General features: G+C 43.1%; 1 protein-coding gene across 7 annotated transcripts; it reads right to left on the bottom strand.

The window, feature by feature from the left end:
* Positions 1-625: 625 nt before the first annotated feature.
* RNF6 (ring finger protein 6) lies at positions 626-18,063 on the bottom strand. 7 transcript variants are annotated; one of them, XM_042254878.2, is made up of 5 exons: positions 17,842-18,063; positions 9,470-9,555; positions 7,242-7,452; positions 6,072-6,167; positions 626-3,436 (listed from the first exon to the last, which is right to left on the bottom strand). In XM_042254878.2, exons 3-5 carry the CDS (start codon positions 7,432-7,434, stop codon positions 1,716-1,718), a joined length of 2,010 nt encoding a protein of 669 aa, XP_042110812.1. In that variant the 5' UTR covers positions 7,435-7,452; positions 9,470-9,555; positions 17,842-18,063; the 3' UTR covers positions 626-1,715. The 7 variants fall into 7 exon arrangements, with proteins under 7 accessions (XP_042110812.1, XP_042110813.1, XP_027829449.1 ...); XM_042254879.2 differs by having other exon boundaries at positions 17,846-18,063; XM_027973648.3 differs by lacking the exon at positions 17,842-18,063 and adding an exon at positions 10,215-10,451.
* Positions 18,064-19,979: the final 1,916 nt, after the last annotated feature.

The raw sequence follows: 19,979 nt of genomic DNA, 5'->3' as shown, positions 1-19,979 counted from the left end.
TCCAATTTTTTCCCACTCCACTGCACTCTGCACCACACCAATTTTCCCAAAACATGAAAAATGATCTCACCCTTCACCAATATAATTTAGTAAGAAACACCTCAAGTCTGTAAAGTAAAAAGTCCTTAAGTCTAGTATTTAAAGTCTTCAGATCCAATTTCCGAGTCCCATTTCCCTTGGGTTCGAGCCCTATATAAACCATTTACTCCAAAGTTACCACCTTTACATAAACCTTTCACTCCAGGAGTGAAATACTCTCCCTAACAACGTCTGTTCAAGTATCTTACTGAACAAAATGCATGTATTCACTAACTGGAAAGAAAAACTAAGTCTTGAGATATACCTCAATTTCACAGAACTGGTCTTGAGGTGCTTGTTCTTGTGATTTTGTCCAAGCAGTGTCATCACAGGAAACTGTCATTTATTAATGACATGAACAAACATGAAAGTCCAAACAGTAACTCATTAACCGAGTTTCCATTTCTAAGAGCAAATGTCTTTCCCATGGGGAGAGGGACTCTGTCTCTCCTCTATGGAATCCTTGACACCTATAACACTGCCTGGCATCCAGCTCATGTGAAATATTTATTTCTTTCAGTGAATAAACCACAGTGGACCAACAGAAAATAGTTGACATGTTTTAATATTTATTGGTAGAAACAGATCTTCAATGCATACTTTGTGTTTGTATAAATTCTACATTCTCTTACTTTTGTTGTCATCGTTTTATTTGGAGTTTTTTGGCCTCCAAGTGAACTTAACATAGTATCTATGCATTTGATTCTTTACAGATTTTTTTTTTTTGGATTTTAAACTAAATTTGAGAAACCATGCATGTTGTACATTTTACTTAATTTAATCCAAAAAATGGTTTGCACTTTCAAAAAAGTCACGAAAAGGCAGAACTCAAATAACCTCTATGCTCTAAAATGTCCATGTTCCATTTCTGAAAAAAGAAATACTTGTTCAGTGTTATATATTGCTTGCTGTCTAGTAAGTCAGATTGTCAGAAACGCTTCATAAATTATCTCTATTTTAAAATATCTTAATCCACTTCCTCCCCGAGATGATCCTGCAAATATTAAATATTGTGCCATATGCAGTAATAGCCCAACAGCTTAAAATAAGAACCAAACCAGTAGTTTTCAGACTGAATATTTTAACCTTAAAATTATATACCTATATATACACATATTAAATTTAAGTACTGCATAATAAATTTAACATTTCAAGTAACTTAAGTGCATTAAGCAAACATTCAGCCAGGGACTCTTTCATGAAGACACTTTCCTTAGAATGAAAAGTTAAAGGAAGGCTTATTTAGATACCAATGTCTGGACACAGTATGAAGCCTATGGGACCTGAAAGTCCAAGCAAAACCCTGCAGGACTTTTCGGACAAATATTGACTTGTAACCTACCAAACTGTGCAGATACAAAAGTGCTTAGCATGAACAAAATTACCAAAATAAAAATATTTTGAAGGTTATTTGGTTCTAGAAATATTAACTATTCTGTACTTTAGAATAATTCAATATTTGCATTTTAAACTTGCTATAAATTTACTCTTTAACAAGTTAAAAAAGCACACACAAAAAATAGTTCAAACTATAATCATCTGCTATTTTTCATCCTGGTAAGCGCATCACAAATGATTCAAGAAAACAATGCCTGAACACAGCTCCCCGGTGGTGTGCGTCTGAGGAACTCAGGGCATCACCCGCTGTTGGCTAGGCCGGACCCTAAGACAGGTTGCCGGCAGACGGGGCAGGTGCAGTTCTCTGAGAGCCAACGGTCGATGCAGTGGATGTGGAACTCGTGCATGCAGGGTAACTGCCTGAGCTTGTTTCCGGCCACGTAGTCGCTGATGCACACACTGCAGGCCTTGCCCGGCTCGCCGTCCGCACCGCTGTGCTCGTAGTTCCGGGTGGAGAGATTGTCGATCTGCTCTTTGGTTAAACCACGCGTGGGGTCGTCATCGTCCCCCTCGTTAAGCAGGAAGAAGTGAGCGAGGCGAAGAATGGGTAGTGTTCCCGTCTCCACTAAGTTACCTGAATTCCGCGCAGGACGGCCCACCACGGGGTCGCTGGCTAGGGTATGAAGTGGGGTGAGCTCCACGCGGGCCAGCCGGCCCCGGGGTGCTCCTCCCGCGGGAGGGCCCGCGGCCCCACCCGGGGGACCCGCGTCTGAGCGCAGCGCTGGCCCGTGCGGGCCATCGCTCTGCGTCTCTGACTCTGACTCAGCCTCCATGAGAGAACTCAGCTCACCAAAGCCAGTCATGATCTGCCTTAGAATTGATCGCAGCGCCGTGGAGGACGGCTCGGCGAGCTCATGCTCAGACACCCTGCGCAGCGGCACGGTGATGGTGCTCACATAGGTGCGCATCCCCGAGCGCTCCTGGCGTGAGATGCTGCGGTGGAAGCCTCCACTGTTTCTCTCCAAGGAGATCCGGTTCTCCGCCAGCCCCACCCGAGACCGAGTCCTGTTGGCGATGCTGTCGCGGTCGCTGCTCTCTCCGGGACGAATCCTCCTCACCTGCAGGTCCAGGGTGATGGTCGGGTGTCGCCGCACGGCCGCGGGCAGCCTGCTGGGCTCCTCCTCTTCCTCTTCCACCGTGATTCTGGACACAAGCCTGGAGTTGGAGAAGAGTGAGGACGCAGCCCCTCTGCCTTCTGGGTCCTGCTCCAGGAAGACCCGGGTTACCCCTCTCCTCCTGACAGACCGCCTGGTGCTCTGCTGGGAAGGCCGGCTCTCTCTCTGTGAATTATGGTAAACTGTGCCATTCGGTCGCTGAATCGGCGACCGGCTCCGACTCCTGAAAGTAGACCGTAGTCTTATGGGCTCTAGTCTTTGGTTTGTATTCCTCACTGTGACATTGGTTCTGGCCCCATTTTCCCAGACATGGGCTGCTCCAAACCGCTGCCCCTCCCTCTGCCTGAGTTCACTCCCACCTGATGGAGTGCTGAGATGAGTGAGGGGGGCACCAGGTCCAGGACTGCCAGATGCACCCCCAATTCTATTTCTTAGTCTACCCAATGGAGACAGAGAGCCTTCAACTGAGCTCTGCCCCCCGGAGCCAAGGCGTGTCCTGGGAATGCGGGCACGGCGGCTTAGATTCCCCGCAGCCTGGCTCCTGGTTCGCCTGGCCACAGGACTGCTTGGTCTCTGGGGCCCATCTGCAGCCTGATCTTGACTGACATCTGAGAAGGGCATGCCCACAGAGTCTTCGCCATCCATTTCAAATCCTCTGTTCTCGTGGTTGATGTGGATTTCCAGACTAAACCGAAACTCTCCACTGTGAGGGTTGGTTCGACTCACAGCTCTCCAGGTCTGGTTCCCATTCTGCCCACTTCGAGTTGCATTTCCTGTGCGAAGAAAGGTGTTCAGCCATTCCAGCAGAGAATCTTCATTCGAACCCTCTTCAGGGATTCCTGAGTCTGGAAAGCAAACCAAATCAACTTAACATCAATTCCTGAAATCCATCTTTGGATTTTCATTGAAAGCTTATAAGATAAAGTTTTTATTAAATTAAATTATATTTAGGAACATCTGTGCATTTGAATGAATGAAAAACAGCCAAAAAGAAAATGAACTTTCTAAAAGAAAGGTGTATACTACAAGTGTACTATAATACACAGTGTGAATTAACGTTATAAAATTTTAAATACTATTTGTGCAGAGGCGTGAAGAAATCTTCACTCTTGCTTTCTATAGGCCTATTACTGGCAAAATATTAAGGCAAATGAAAAATATAACCATTACCAAAACTGTACATTTAAATTGCTTTATTCATATGGTAATATTAATAAAACATGGCAAGAAAACATACATAATTCACTTGAATTTGTAGAATCCTTTTGGGAAAGGTAACAGTGTTTTTTGCAACTAGGTATTTTGGTAACCTTAAGAATCTTGTTTCTTAGAAACTGCCAAAAACATATAACTCAAGAACTGTGGCTTTATGAGTACAATATTAGAACCATAATATGTCTTTATATAAAGAAAGGAAATTTTAAGCATTTAATTCAGTTCTCTATGGCTATATCCTTACCTGTAAATTTGATATAATAATAGGATAGATGTCAGGGGATTATCATGAGGATAAAAGAAGACACGGTATATGATTAACATAACATCTGGCATGATATAATATGTGAGAAAGCACTCAATAAATGTTAGCCATTATATATAATACAATAAAATACATTTTCTGTTCATTTAGAATGTGAGCTGCATGAAGACAAACAAGTTTTGTCTTATTTTGTTCACTGTTAAATCCCCAACCTCTATTCTATTTGGTACAAATCAGACTCTCAATTAATACTTCTGAATGAATCAATTTAGAAATAACTGCACCCCTGATAGACTTCTTTGACTATGACAGTGCTACTGTGGGAAGCTTACATTTTCTGTTTTTAACCAGTGGGTTATTAAAGTACAAAATTCAATGAAAGGCATTGTAATGTGTATTAACTACACAGATTTTACCCTTAAAGTCTGTTCTACTCAAAAACAGCTATTAAATGGGACTGCTTTGATTTTATTTCATTACTGCAATCTCTCATAAAAAATGTTCTTTATTAAAGTTAAACCTATTAATCAGCTGCTGATTATCAGTAAAATAAGCAACTTTAGCCATATTCTAAAAATATAAGCTATTTCATTTGTAATGGGTACATTTTCCATTAAAACATATCTCAAAGGACCAGTCTTACCAGCTATACTCATAGAGTACAATCTGTCTATATCAATGTAAAGAAAACAAGAGTTAATTTCCACTTTCCATTTTAATTTGCAAAGAGATATGAGTAAACAGCAGGTAAACATTAACTCATTCTAAATGCCACTGCTTTAATTACTAGGATGCAGTGATGATGATGCATGAAAGAGGTCAACTCATATCTCACAAAATCTGTGGTCCCTTCTTCCACTGGAAATGCACTGTGATGGTCCTGGGCGCAGCCTGGCAAGCAGGGCGTTCACAGGACTGAGTTCTCATCAATGGAACTGGAGTGGAAGTGAGAGAGCTCATTTTCAGGCAGGTGCCTGCGCCTCCCTCTGGACCTAGAACTGTCAGTTGGAACCTAGATGTGGTGGTGACTTAGCTTGATCATGAAGGCCGCACCACGGAGCAGCAGCAGTCAACGTCCAGTAAACCTTTCTGCAACAGTGGAGGTGCTCTGTCTCTGTGCTGTCTGATACAGAAGCTACTGGCCACATGGGACTATTAAACGCCTGAATGTGGCTAATATGACTGAGGAACTGAGTTTTCAATTGTATTAAATTTAAATAGGCCCATGTGGCCAGTAGCTACTGCACTGGACAGCACAGTTGTAGAACCACTCTGCTGGCTGGGCAGGTCCCAGGAGGCTTTATGGAGGAAAGTGTGTCTGCCCTGGACTGTTAACATGAAAGAGGAGTAAACATATCTTCCCGAGCCAATGCACCTGGGGTTTTTAATAGTCTTCACCCTAACTTATACCATGATCTTGATATAATACGTGAAACTTCTACTAACAAATACTTGTGGGGAAGGAAGTGGTAGGGCAGACCTTAATGCTGGCTCTACTTTTAATTCTATACACTTCTGTTTAGTTTGAAATTTTTTTTAAGCAATTTGTTTTTTATAAGAACTTATGACTTAGTGTTTGTTCAGTAAAATGATATAACAAACATAAAAACAACACAGCAAAGCAACAAACAGGTTTTTCTGACTCAGTCTTTCTATGTTGCTCTGTATAACTTTTTAAAAGCCAAGCTTAGTTATATTAATTTAAAAATAAAAACTAGTCTGTACATTCTAAAATTAAAAAGAATTCTGCTGGCAATTAATATACTATTTCATACACAGGAGCTCCTGAAGGCAACGGGTGTATAAGACATCTTTATATGCAACCTCTGTCCTGTACTGCCAAACTGTACTCCTTTGCATATAATTCATAAATACTCCCTGAATGAGTATCACATTAAATCTGAAAAACACTAAAAACCAACGTCAGACAAGGTCCTGGAAGCTCATGTCTGCAATTACTCCAATCAAACCTGTTCCTTATAGAAAGGAGTCCATAGTACCTCTGGTGTTTGTCCCATTCCTCAAGTCAGGCTGAGATGCTATTTGTTCCTTGACACCATCTAACCGCTGTTGTAATTCTTCTGATGTTATTTCTCCTAAAAAACAGAAAAATGCTCACTGAAATTCAAATTTTTAAATTACTAAGTTTTATGAAAACTTACGGTCAGACTAATCTTCAGCAATCTGTGACAGACATTCTGTTTTCATTTCTGTAATCTGAAGACAGTAAAAACTGTTTACTTGATGCAAATACACATCATTTTGGTTGTTTCATTTATTAATGTTTTATTTAAATTAAAATAAGATTTAATTTGAATCATTAATAAAGTGCTCCCAGTTGATATACTTAGGAACCCATAGGCTATAATTCTATGGATTTTTGTCAGAGTTAAAAAGAAATTAAGAGGGGAATATTTCTAGAGAAAACTTCAAATCTTTACTTGAATTTTACCTAGTTCATTACATGGGTAATCCACTATATAGTATGCAAATATGCAACATAGAAATATATTACATACAAACCTCCAAGTTTCAACCAGTGTGAAATTTGATTTGTAAAAAAATTATGGAGCAAGTCTGACTCTGGAGGACTTATTAGTTCAAGTAAATAAATAAACAGTAACATGAGTTAGAATCAGGTTTGAAATGAATAGTATTTGTACAAATATTACTTAAGAGAAATAGGACCACATATGTAAATATTGGACACTATCATGTACATGAACCACTTGGTTTTTTTGACACTTGTATAACAGTGCTAGATATTCAATATTCTTGTTTGGTCGCTAAGTCATGTCTGACTCTTGTAAGCCCGTGGACTGTAGCCCACGAGACTCCTCTGTCCTTGAGATTTCCCAGGAAAGAATACTGGAGTGGGCTGCCATTTCCTCCTCCAGGGGATCTTCCTGACCAGCGATCAAAGCGAATCTCCTGCATTGGCAGGTGGAATCTTTACTGCTGAGCCACCAGGGAAGCCCCAATATTAACCTACTTATGACATAAAGAAGTACACCAGTGATTTTTCTATGTTGTTATGTTACAAAGCTCTTGAAGTCACCAAAACAGTACAATGTATTTTGGAACAGGGAAGATGGGGGTAAAAACCCCTCCTAATGCTGAAACTTTTAATAATGCTGAAAAAGGTATTTTCTCTTTTACCTATCCCTTACCAGGAGTGCCTAAAAGATTATGGTCTCTCATCAGCCGGTAATCTTCATCATTGAGGTTGTTTATAAACTGGTAATAGGCTTCTTCTCTGTGGAGACGCTCTTGCTGCCACCTTCTCTCATTTTCTTGGTGATGCTGGTCTTGGGATGAAGTTTCTTCACCACCGTCATCTGATTGAGATCTAGATCGATTCATGCTGAGACTCCCGGCTTTCTGTTCAAACAACAAACACAAATTCAAGGTATTAGTCATGGACTGACTAAACACATGGCTTCATGTTTGTTTTTTTCATTTTCATTTTAAAAATCTGCCCACTACTCAAATACTTCGTATGCCAAGTCTTGCAGTGAAAAACTTACATGTAAAATAAATATCAATACTAACAGCTCCTAGGCAATACAACACAACTGGGCCTACTGCTTTGCTGAAAGCTGCCCATGAAGTCAAAATGGATTTGGTTTCACCACACATTTCTCATACTTGAAAACCAAAGTGATTATCTCACTTTTACCTCTTTGACTCTCCTGTAAAGTTGGTTTAATATATTCCAAATATCTGAATACTTTATTTTAGCATACAGATTTTAACCTTGAATTATGCACATTCTTTACTTAATAAGCATTGGGAAGGTATCATTTACATTTATTTCCAGTAGGAGTTTTCTTCCCAAAATAAAGTTCATAAATGTAATATTACCCTCTTTGCATTTTGTTGAAGTAAAAATAAGTTAGCTGAACAGACCTGAAGTTGACTTCTCTTACACCTCACAGGAGACAATACTACATGCACAACTCTGGGGATCCTGCAAGCACATCAGAACTCTTGTACCTCTCTATAAGAACCTTGTTCCTAAGACTGGAGTGGTTAGTCCAGAGGCTGCTGAGTGCCAGTGAAACTTCCTGACCTTGCTGAGGCAAACACTGCTTTTGGATTATCCTGAAATGTTATTCCTGAGAAATTTACTTTTAAACCATAAGGAAATCAAGGGAAGAACTATTTATTTCATAAATATCTTAAAATTTCTTAAACATATCTAAGTCGTTAAAGCTTCAGTTCTCAACTGGGAATGCATACCAAACTCACTTGAAATTTTCCAGAATACAGATGTCCAGAGTTCACCCCCAATCCAGGTCAGAATTTTCCAGGGTAGGGCTCAGGTCTAACTGCAAGAGCTAATTTGGGTGTTCTGTGGCTGAAATGGGGCTTCCTGAGTGGTGCCAGTGGTAAAGAATCTGCCTGCCAATGCAGGAGATGTAGGAGACACAGGTTCAATCTCTGGGTCAGGAAGGCTCCTGGAGGAGGGCATGGCAACCCACTCCAGTATTCTTGAGTGTGGGTTCTGGAGAATCCCATGGACAGAAGAGCCTGGTGGGCTACAGTCCATAGGGTCACACAGAGTCAGACATCACTGAAGCAACTCAGCATGCATACATGTGGCTGCAATAAACCATTCCTTGACAATTTCCAGTATGTCACTAACAGATATGTATAAGACAGCATATAACTTAATAGAAGCTAGAGGGTCAAATGACTAGGTGGCCAATGAAGCAACTGTTATAACTATGACTCAGTATTTAACAGGCAAACTATTGATATTTTGGGCTTCCCCGGTGGCTCAGTGGTAAAGAACTGCCTGCCAATGCAGGACACTCCAGTGCGATCCCAGGGTCGAGAAGATCCCCTGGAGAAGGAAATGGCAAGCCACTCCAGTATTCTAGCCTGGGAAATCTCATGGACAGAGGAGCCTGGTGAGCTACAGTCCATGGGGTCGCAGAAGAGTCCGACATGACCGAGCAACTGAGTAACAAACCACGAATTGGTACTTTAAAAACAAAGTGAAATTAGCCCAGGAGTGTAACTTATTGTATGAGTTAGCTACTATCCAATCTCACACACAGTCCAACATTAAATTACAAGGGTTTTTTTTTTTTCTTTTTAACAGGAATAACGTTATTTTTAAAAGATCTGTAGCACTATGTAATCATATGCAAATGAACATTATCAAACGTTCCCGATTTCTTTTCATGTTCAGCATGGTCAGGACTAGCCCATCATTAGCAAAGAGCGTATTTGGTAGGTACGGCAGTAATGTGACTTTTGTATAGTAAAAGATTTTAAAAATTTCAAACCTGTCACAAGACCAAACTAAATTAGTATTAGTCAAAACTTTTGAGCTTCTCCTCAAAAAGGTAATTCGTACAATTAAACACAATTAAATCCAAGTGAATACCTTATTTTCCTTTCAACATGCTTTTAACAACATACGCAGTGGTATCCGTCCTTCCATTGTCTGTGCTTTTTTTGACGGCTGCTCATCTGAAGCGATAAAACAGTGAATGAATTCAGTCAATGGCTTCTGGGAAGGCGAGGAAACGGGCTACCCGTCTCCAAACTCGGCTGCAAAGCCGAAGCAAAAATCTCTAGTGAATTCTGTGGACAGACTCACCTAGAAAACGAGATGCCCGGACAACTAGGTCATGAACCCCCCGCCACCCTCCCCCGTAGCAGAAACTAGGCCTCTCCCAGAGTGACAGTTCCTCTCTCAGGGCCCTTCCTTCCCACCCCGCTCGCTTTCGGAGACAGTCGGCCTCAGGCTCACTTCTCAACCTTCACTTTCTCGCCACCCCTGCCCTCCGCCTCCGATACCGGCTCCTCTCCTGGCCGTTGCGACGGAAGCGCGCGACGGGGGTAGGATCTCCAGAACAATAAACAAACGAGCTCAGGCGGCCCGACCAACCTCTTCCCAAGCCGCCCCCGAGTAACGAACGCTTCCCATAGCGACCCAGATTCCCAAGGGAGGCGGCTGACAGACTGCGCCTCAGCGCCAATCACCGGCCAGCGCGGTGCAGCGGACGCGCGGGTAGCCAATCAGGGAAGAGGCGGGGCTCGGGGCGGTGCCGCAGGGGGCGGGAGTGGGGGGCGGGCCGCGTCTCCCGGAAGTTCGCGGGAGGCCTGGAGAGTTCCTAGGACCTCACCTCGCCCGCGTTCGGTCCGCTTCCCTCCAGCTGCCAGGAGAGGAGAAGCGTGCGTCCCGGAGGCAGTGACCCCGACGACGGGCGGGGTTCGCATCCGCGCCTCTGGAGGCCGCTGCCCTCTGTGGGCGTGTGCTGAGGAGAGGCCTCCTGCTGTGCCGCGGGACAGTCCAGCAAGGCTCTGGAGGCGGGACGGCCGGGCCGCGCCCCCTGCGCGACTGGAGATGCTCGTCCACCGCTGTCGGGCGCACGCCGGTGCGACCGGAAACCGTGTCCGGCGGGGCCCGGGAGGCGGCGTCCAGCGTTCCGGCCCTCAGCGCTGGCGGTCTCCGGGCCGCCCTCCCCGGTTGGCGTGAAGCCCAGCTGTCGGCTCCTATCCCTGGATCGCCTGGGTACCGCGTAGCTCAACACCCAGCCGCTTTCCCGTATCGCTCGTCGGAAATTGCCAGCCCTCGTCAACTCTCGAGTGCTTTTACTCCTGTTGCTTCACCTTCCGCTAGGAAAGTGCGTTGAAACTCTCCCCACAGTCGTGCCTCTGGTTTCATTTCTGAGATGTGACGCTTTCCAGACTCGTCTCACACCACTCGTTAAACCCTTGAGTCCCCGCTCAGTCTGGTAGGGGCTCCCTGACTTCCCTATGGTCCAGAGGACTCAGTCATTGCGCCGGTGCTCACAGTACTGTGATTCTTCATTCATTCATTCATGGCCTTAACTGGGAAGCCGCTAGTCGATCCCCGCCATCACGCTGAGCTCCTGGGTAACAAGCCGGTGTGAGCTTGGGAATCCATGAGCTATCAGTGTCGTAGGGGTCTACGGACGTTTGTTGGTTTGCTTTTTAATTGGCATAGTTATAGAGACTAAAAATGGAAATGTATAAATGATGCCGCCTGCAAGCCCCTTCACTGTCATCTCTGCCGCGTACTGCTACAGACTGGACTCTTCTTGGTGTCTGGGAACTCCTAGGCAACCCCAACCCTACTTTTACCTTTCCTTTATCTCCCAGGACTCATTTCATATCTCATGGTCAAAGGGTTTTTTCTCTGATACCTCTGACTTGACACTGTAATGCCAACCTCCAGACACACATAAAACTAGGCCCATGTCCTTTCTATGGGGGCACCCATAGCTTCCTGTGTGTTAGTATTTACTTCCTCTGTTTTAGTATTTACTCATTTTGCTGTTCAATCCCTAAGTCTCATCGGACTCTTTGCCACCCCATGGACTGTAGCCCACCAGGCTCCTCTGTCCGTGGGGATTTCCAAGCAAGAATACGAAGTGGGTTGCCATTTCCTTCTCCAAGGATAACAAATATTTACTGGGTGCCGCTAGGAATTAGGTGCTAGTGATAACAGCAGAAAATGAGACCAACCAGGCCTCTTGCCCTCCTTTTCAATTGAAAAAGACAGCCACTGAGCAAGTTCCTACAATGATGTGATTTTCTGTTCATTTATAGGTCTCTTCTATCTAAGGTCCAAACTCCTTCCTTTGAACAAATGGTTTCATTCATTTTTATAGTCCCAGAACTCAGCACAGGGCCTGGCATAACATGCCCGCCAGACAACTGCATGAATGAGCAGAGAAAAATGCACTTTTGAGATTTCCCTGGGAGACCAGTGGTTAGATCTCCACGCTTCCACTGTAGGGTGCACAGGTTCGATCCCTTCTTGGGGAACTACAATTCTGCATGCTGTGCAGCATGACTAAAAACAGAATGCAAACTTTTTACAAACAGGATTAATGCATGTTAGTGCAATGACCTCAAGAACTGTGAGTACAAGTTTGAAAAAATCACACGTGAGACATCTAAAATTCAAGCAGAAATCATTTCTAGTATCTATATGAGTTTTAATGAGTATAATACTCCCTACCCAAGGAATAAAAAAATATAAAGTCTAACCATGTAATTTACCATGTGGAAATTTCTACAGATTTCTGTGGACAGATAGTCAGGTAATGTACCGAACCTGAATCTAGTATCTTGCTTCAGTTTTGTAGCCCAAGATAAAGTGACTCCTCAAGGGTTCTAGTTATGATAACTGGGACAGAGAGATGGATCACTCTGGATATCTGTATTTCTAGGTCTCATAATGTGCCAAAACCCTAACCCTAATTAATCTCATTTACTGTAGTAGTACCTGGCCTTTTTTGTGTCTGTTTTTTAATTTATTTTTTTTATTGAAGGATAACTGCTTTACAGAATTTTGTTGTTTTCTGTCAAATGTCAACATGAATCAGCCATAGGTATACATATATCCCCTCCCTTTTGAATCTCCCTCCCATTTCCCTCCCCATCCCACCCCTCTAAGTTGATACAGAGCCCCTGTTTGAGTTTCTGGAGTCATACAGCAAATTCCCATTGGCTATTTTACATATGGTAATGTAAGTTTCCATGGTATTCTTTCCATACATCTCATCCTCTCCTCCCCTCTCCCCATGTCCATAAGTCTATTCTCTATGTCTGTTTCTCCATTGCTGCCCTGTAAATAAATTCTTCAGAACCATTTTCTAGATTCCATATATGTGCGTTAGAATACGATATTTATCTTTGTTTCTGGCTCACTTCACTCTGTATAATAGGTTCTAGGTTCATCCACCTCATCAGAACTGACTCAAATGTGTTCCTTTTAATGGATGAGTAATATTCCATTGTGTATATGTACCACAACCTCTTTCTTTATCCATTCATCTGTCGATGGGCATCTAGGTTGTGTGTGTCTCTTAACTCCAAGACTTTTTACAATTAGGAATAAAAAGGTATAAAAAAATTAAAACTGTATCATTAAAAGGATCTTCTGTATGTTTTATGTACTGAAAATGTTTAAATGATTTTGGCTTCTTACAATGACAACCTTAATTGAAATTTAAAATCCAGTTCATGGGGTCACAAAGAGTCAGACATGAATTAGCAACTAAACAACAACAATAAAAGGGCATTACTTTGGGAAGGTATTGGCTTTGGATAATGAGTTAAGATCCCAGCAATACCTGAGTTGAATCTCAAAGAGGTGACAGGATTTAGAGAAGTAAAGAAGAAAGGGGAGTGTGGATGAGGGAAGGAGGGGAATAGTGATTGTTTTAGAGAGAATCAATAAACGTGTCCTATGTAGCAATTCTCAGCCTTGAATGCCCATTAGTATCACCAGGGAGCTTTAAAAATCCCAGTGCTCAGTTGCAGCCCAGATCAATTACACCAGAATTGCTAGAGTGATTCACCAGGTATTTTCAATGGACACCCAAGGTCAAAAACCACTGTTTAACTGGATGGAAAGCAGCATAGGAGAAACTGGTTAGGAACCGTAGTGGAGACTTGGAAGAACTCAGACTGTGGGAAATGTAGCTATGTGGAGCTAATGCATCTAATTCTAACGTATCCACTGAAAGCTGCCTTGAGGTGTTTTCATCATGTCAGGCTAAAGTAAATAAAGGCAGGAATATTAGATAAAGGAGCTAGGCTGTAGGCGGTGAAAGGTCACACAGGATCCTTGAAGATTTCTGAGCAGAGTAATGATGTAAATAAAATAGCGTTTTAAAAAGGAATGTAGGTTTTCAGAGCAAGAAGGACAATCATCTGATGGAACTTACTTGACCTTGGGCTAGTAAGGGGAAGGGTTATGAAGGGTGAAAAAGCCCCAGAGTTTCTGAGCATGGAGCTGCATGGAAACAAATAACCTTACATATCAAGTATCAGGTGGTTGCAAAGGTGACCTAATCATGTTTGTGTTCGATAGAAAGAGAGCTCTGTGGCTCACAGGAGACTCATGATTAGACAGGAACCAGCCAGAAATGACTGGGCTTTTCTGAGTAGCATAGTCCAGCTATGTGGAGGGTGAAACATATTGGAATGAAAAGTCAGAGTAAGATGTTAAACCTTGAAAAACTGACATGAAACTAAATGGTGTTCCTATAGATTACTTGCTACACTGTGGTGTAGCAAAATATACTTTGAAATGAAAATTAAAGTCATATGCTTATTCAAGAAAAAAGGTGTCCAGCAGAGGGATAAAAGGACAATATTATATTCCTGAATATCAATTTAAAGAGGTAAATTTTCTTTGATAGTTACAGAACACGAGAGCAGAATTCATCATCAACAAATGGGAGAAATTTTCAGTTTGGGACATTCTTACTGGTCACTGTATTGGGAATCTCTTAGCTAAGAAAAGTAATTTTTTAACCTGTTATATGTATTTTTTCAGCTGTCTCTTTTACTTAGTAGGTATTTGATGGAAGGGTCTTGTCACCATACATAGACATTAATGAAGCAAGGGATGAGTGTAGGCATTTTAAAAATTATTCTGCAAAACATTAAATTAAAAACATCAAGCTAATGTTATAAACAGGGGAAATCCTGTCTTCATTTCCCTCCTGACCCAGCTTAAATGTCATGGTCTGTCCTTTTCACTCACTGCTGCCAATAATCCTCACTTGCCACCCCTCATCTTTTCATCCTACCCAGCTGGCAGGGCCCTAATCCAGTGAATCCAACATCTGTCTTTGTCTGGTCTCCACCTGGGCTGTTGAGTGCTGGTGTCAAAAACCTCACAGCAGGGCAGACGGATACTGATACGCTGCATGGCTGCACCTGCAGATGGGCCCTTGACATTGGCTGGAAGTCCTAGGACGGTCTGCCAGCTATCTCTCTGATTCCGCCCAAAGGTTGTTTTCAACCTGCAGTCTTTTCAGGTATGAACTCATTGCTTTCTCTCCTTCCACACCTGTCTGCTCATTCACAGCCGGCAAACGTTTACCATATAGAGAAAACCAAAGCCATCTGAAACAGAACTACTTTCACCAAATCTACAGAGTCATATATATCCATGCCTGGTTGGAGAAGACTCTTGAGGGTCCCTTGGACTGCAAGGAGATCCAACCAGTCCATCCTGAAGGAAATCAGTCCTGGATATTCATTGGAAGGACTGATGCTGAAGCTGATACTCCAATACTTTGGCCACCTCATGCGGAGATTTGACTCATTGGAAAAGACCCTGATGCTGGGAGGGATTGTGGGCAGGAGGAGAAGGGGACAACAGAGGATGGGACGGCTGGATGGCATCACCGACTCGATGGACACGAGTTTGAGTGGACTCCGGGAGTTGGTGATGGACAGGGAGGCCTGGCGTGCTGCGATTCATGGGGTTGCAAAGAGTCAGACACGACTGAGCAACTGAACTGAACTGGGTAGACAGAAAGGCATGGATGATTTTTGCACTTCCTACTCACAAGAGGTGAGGTCTCCTTGCCCAGTCTTTGAAACTGGGCTTATCTTGAGTCTTGCTTTCACCAACAGAATGTGGTAGAAGTGATGCCATGTAAGTTCCAGAGCCCCAGCCTCAAGAGACCTTAACACTTTAACCTCTGCCATTTAAGAGCTCTCCCAGATGATGTAGGAAAGTGTGAGACTGGACTGCTGAGCCCAGCCAACCCCCAGAAAGGTGAGAAACAATCAATTTCTGTTTCACACCACTGTGTTTTGGGGTTGACTGTAGGGCAGCAGGAGATCTGTGACAATAGTTTGTGTCCTTTTCTCCTCCTACCTTTTAACCACAGAGGAAATGTTCAAGCACAAGTCTCCCCTCTCTGGTCCAGTCTCTTTCACTAGTTTAGGGGTCCACAACTATTCATCATTCTCATTAATCCCTTATAACTGGTTCCATTGAATTAAGGAAATACCTCCAGCCTCTTGCAACTAACAAAGCTTCCTTCAATCTTATGTTCACTCCCAGTTTTAGCCCTGATGCAGTAGGCTCTATTCATCTCCCTTTCACACCTAACCTCCTGAACGAGACTAATAATAGCTAACATACACAAACACTTACCATAGCTAGGCACCATTCTAAATACATATATTACTGAGTACCTTAACCATGACAACTGCCTCAGGAGGTAGTTACTACTATAATTCCAATTTCTCAGCTGAGAAAACAAAGGCACAAGGAAGTGAAAAACAAGGTGCCTGATTTCAGGTCTGGATACAAAAGCCGGATTTCGTGGCTAAAGTCAGTTCTCCTAACCATTCTGCTATAAAAGCATCTACACTCTGTTCCATTTCCTTACTCCAAACTTAACTCTTCTACTCAATGTAGACCGGCTTTGCCCCCATCTTACCACCAAAACTGTACTTATTATCCAAAACAATCTATATAGATAAGTCACATGCTTGTAGTGGGGACCCCCCAAAAAATTGGCTCTTAAGAGGCCCCAAAATTCTTAGCTATTACAATGGCTTGTGGTCCTCAAAGTGCCATGGTAAACAGATATACAGTGTTTATCTGTGGTGTTAACATTTCATAAGGGTGGACAGTTAGGAAGCAAAATGTCTAAAAATATTCCTTGGAGGGGGGGGGTGGTAATTTTAAAAGAGGTTGAGAAACACTGTGTAAATTAAACATTATACTCCTTATCTTGCTTTACTTCTTGGCAACATCCAACACTATCGACCATTCCCTTCTTTCCAAAACTTGTTCTTCCTTTGTCTTTTGTGACATCACTCCCCTTGATTCCCCCAAATAACCCTCTGGCTGCCTCCTCTCAGTCTCCCTTTCTGGCTCCTCCTCTACCCAGCCGTGGAATGTTGGAGGTGCTCAGGGATCTGCTCTGTTCTCAGTGTAACACTTTGCAGGTGATCGAGTCAATTTGTACAGCGGATGATTTCCAAACTTTTATATCTATGATCTCTTTTTAGCGTTAGTCTCCCATATCCCCCTTCCCACTAGGAATGTTCACTTATATTTCTGCAACATCTCCTATTTGACATGTCCAAAATGGAGTTCTTAATTTTTCCTCTAAACTTGTCTCTTTCAGAGTCTTCCCCCATCCCAGTAAGCGGCAACATCTTCAGGAGTCATCTTGATTCCTTTTTCTTTACATCCCTTCCAACGATCAGCAAGTCCCCGATCTATCTATCTATCTATCTATCTATCTATCTATCTATCTATCTATCTATCTACTTGCCTGCCTATCTATCCATATATCTGTCTCTCAGTCTTGACTTCTACAATCCATTCTTAACATAGCAGCCAAGTTGTTCTTTTCAAAGTAAAGACACCTGGTCACTAATCTGCTTGCAACCCTCCAGTTGCTCCAAAATAAAACCTATGGCCTAAAAGGCCTCCCTGGTGGCTCAGTTGGTAAAGAATCTGCCTGCAATACAGGTAGACCCAAGTTCCATCCCTGGGTCAGGAAGGTCCCCTGGAGAAGGAATGGCAACCCACTCCAGGATTCTTGCCTGGAGAATCCCATGGACGGAGGAGCCTGGTGAGCTACAGTTCATGGGGTTACAAAGAGTTGAGTCGGACACAACTGAGCGACTACCAAAGGTTCTGTATAGGCTTGCCCCTGCCTACCTCATTGTCCTCATCTCACACAACCTCTCCCCTCATGACACTCCTATCACACAGCCTTCTTTCTGTTCCTTGGCTCCTGGCTCAAGGTCTTTGCACTTGCTGTCCCTCAGATCCATCCATTTGGGCCACTCTGCCTCCCTCCCCTTGGCAGCTTTTGCTCCTCATCACTCAGGTCTCCCCTTAAGCATCACCTCAGAGAGTCTCTGGCCATTGACCTGATCTAAGCAATCTCCTCCTGGGCCCACTTTCCACCTTATTGCCCTATTCCATTTGTTCATGGTACTTACTTACAGCGTGCCCCCTTCTCCTGTGAGCTCTTTTCCCCCCATCTTCCTCATCCCTCTGAATGAAGGAGCACTGTATTCTTATATAAGCCTGCCTCCACGGCCACACTTCACTGGTCCAAAGCGGGCTCCTGATCCAGCTGGTCCAGTGTCTTTCCTGGGATTTTTAGAACTGGAATTGAGAAGCAGAGCTGATTCTTCTCTAATGACAGGCATCTTACATCAAATTCAGGGACTGTTAGTGGTCATGTGTCCAGTCATGTGGAGGAAATGACTCTGTAAGAGCAAATGACACTCACATGATTAAGGGAAGAAAGTTATTTTTGAAAGTTTTTTGTTGTTGTTGTTCTGGTGATCTCTAGGGTCTAAATTAAATTCGAGATGCTTATAGAGTCGAGAAACTTTTTGCATCAGTATTTTCTTTGAAAAATTATAAAAGACTAGACAGATTGAACCTGCTATTTCTCATGTCTAACATTACACTCAAATATAGATGCTTAATTTGTGCTTTTTGATGATAAAGGTAACGAACACTCAACCTGTAGAATGGGAGAGTAGATATTTTACATTTAAATCACTTAGAACTGGAATTGAGATACTGACTGAGAAAATGGAATTAAAAGCTGCAGAGACAAGTGATCAATGCTGAGAAGACTTAGTAAGACGTTTACGTTCATATATCATAAAGCACCAAATCCTTTTGCTGCAAAAAGCACATGCTCAGAGGAAAGGCTGGGAAAAATGTCAAACATTTTAAAATGACTTGCCCCCCCCTTTATATTATTATTAAGGTTCATTTAAATCTTTATAGAAACCAAGCCAATGCAGCACATTCTAATTCTTTATAATTATGCAAACTATGTCCTGGGCACTGTGTGGAGGCCTAAGATAAGTTAGTGACTTGGTCATTAAGGTGTTCATTAAAGGAAAGATTTTTTTATTTTAAGTACATCAAATAAATGGCTGGGCTTTTCTGGTGGCTCAGTGGTAAAGAATGTGCCTGTCAAGCAGGAGACTCGAGTTTAATCCCTGGGTCAGGAAGATCCCCGGAGAAGAAAATGGCAACCCACTCCTGTATTCTTGGCTGGGAAATTCAATGGACAGAGGAGTCTGGTGGGCTATACAATCCATGGGGTTGCACGAGTCAGACACAACTGAGGGACTAAACAACAACAGCAAAATAAATTACTACCATATAAGGTAGCCGGGCTTTCCTGGTGGTTCAGGCAGTAAAGAGTCTGCCTGCAATGCAGGAAACCCAGGTTCAATCCTTGGGTCTGTAAGATCCCCCAGATCTTACAGAACAGAACAACCCACTCTAGTATTCTTGCCTGGAGAATTGCATGGACAGAGGAGCCTAGCAGGCTATAGTCCATGGGGTCGCAAAGAATCGGACATGACTGATGCAACTTAGCATGCACGCATATGAGGGAGCCATGATGTTTATATGTGAGTTACAAAACAAGTGCTATCGTACCAGGGCTGGGGTAGGAGTTCATGGGAGAGAAAGGTCATATTCAGTTGCCAGAACCAGGAAAGGCTGCATGACTGACTTAGGCATTTGAGCTGTACCTTGGAGGATGGGTAGGCCTGTAAAGGTCAGAGATGGTATGAGGAAGCATCCAGCCTTTGAGAATGAGACAAAAGCATACTTGGCATGAGCACGAAGGACAGTGAACAGCAAATGAAGGCCTGAGATCAGAGAGTTGGCAGGAAAACAACAGAACGTCTGTCTATGGGCACCGCCGTGCTGGGGAATTGGGAGGTTCAGGGCATCGTATGGTATGCTCAGTTTCAGAAATTCTAAGTTTGAGATGACAGCACATTATCCCCTGAGGCTGAACAGGAGGCAGTAGAAATGTGGGGCTGGTGTTTGAGAGGCATGTTTAGACTGGAGATGTTAAATTTAGAATATAAAGAACCACATTTTAAGACAAGAAGCACGAGTGTGGTTTGTGTGTTGTCTGAAACATGGACCAACGAGGGCCACAGATGCTCTAGTGTCACTGGAAGTCATCATGGTGCCATGAGACATGACATCAGGATGACCCGAGGCTGAAATCAAACCGAAATGGGAGCCCTTAGGTCCCTGATATGTTCAGTTCAGTCAAACAACAGTTAAATCTGAAGCTGATTTCTCT

The sequence above is a fragment of the Ovis aries genome, chromosome 10 (assembly GCF_016772045.2).
Source record: "Ovis aries strain OAR_USU_Benz2616 breed Rambouillet chromosome 10, ARS-UI_Ramb_v3.0, whole genome shotgun sequence".
NCBI classification, from domain to species: domain Eukaryota; kingdom Metazoa; phylum Chordata; class Mammalia; order Artiodactyla; family Bovidae; genus Ovis; species Ovis aries.
This window is presented reverse-complemented; position numbering and strand designations above follow the sequence as displayed.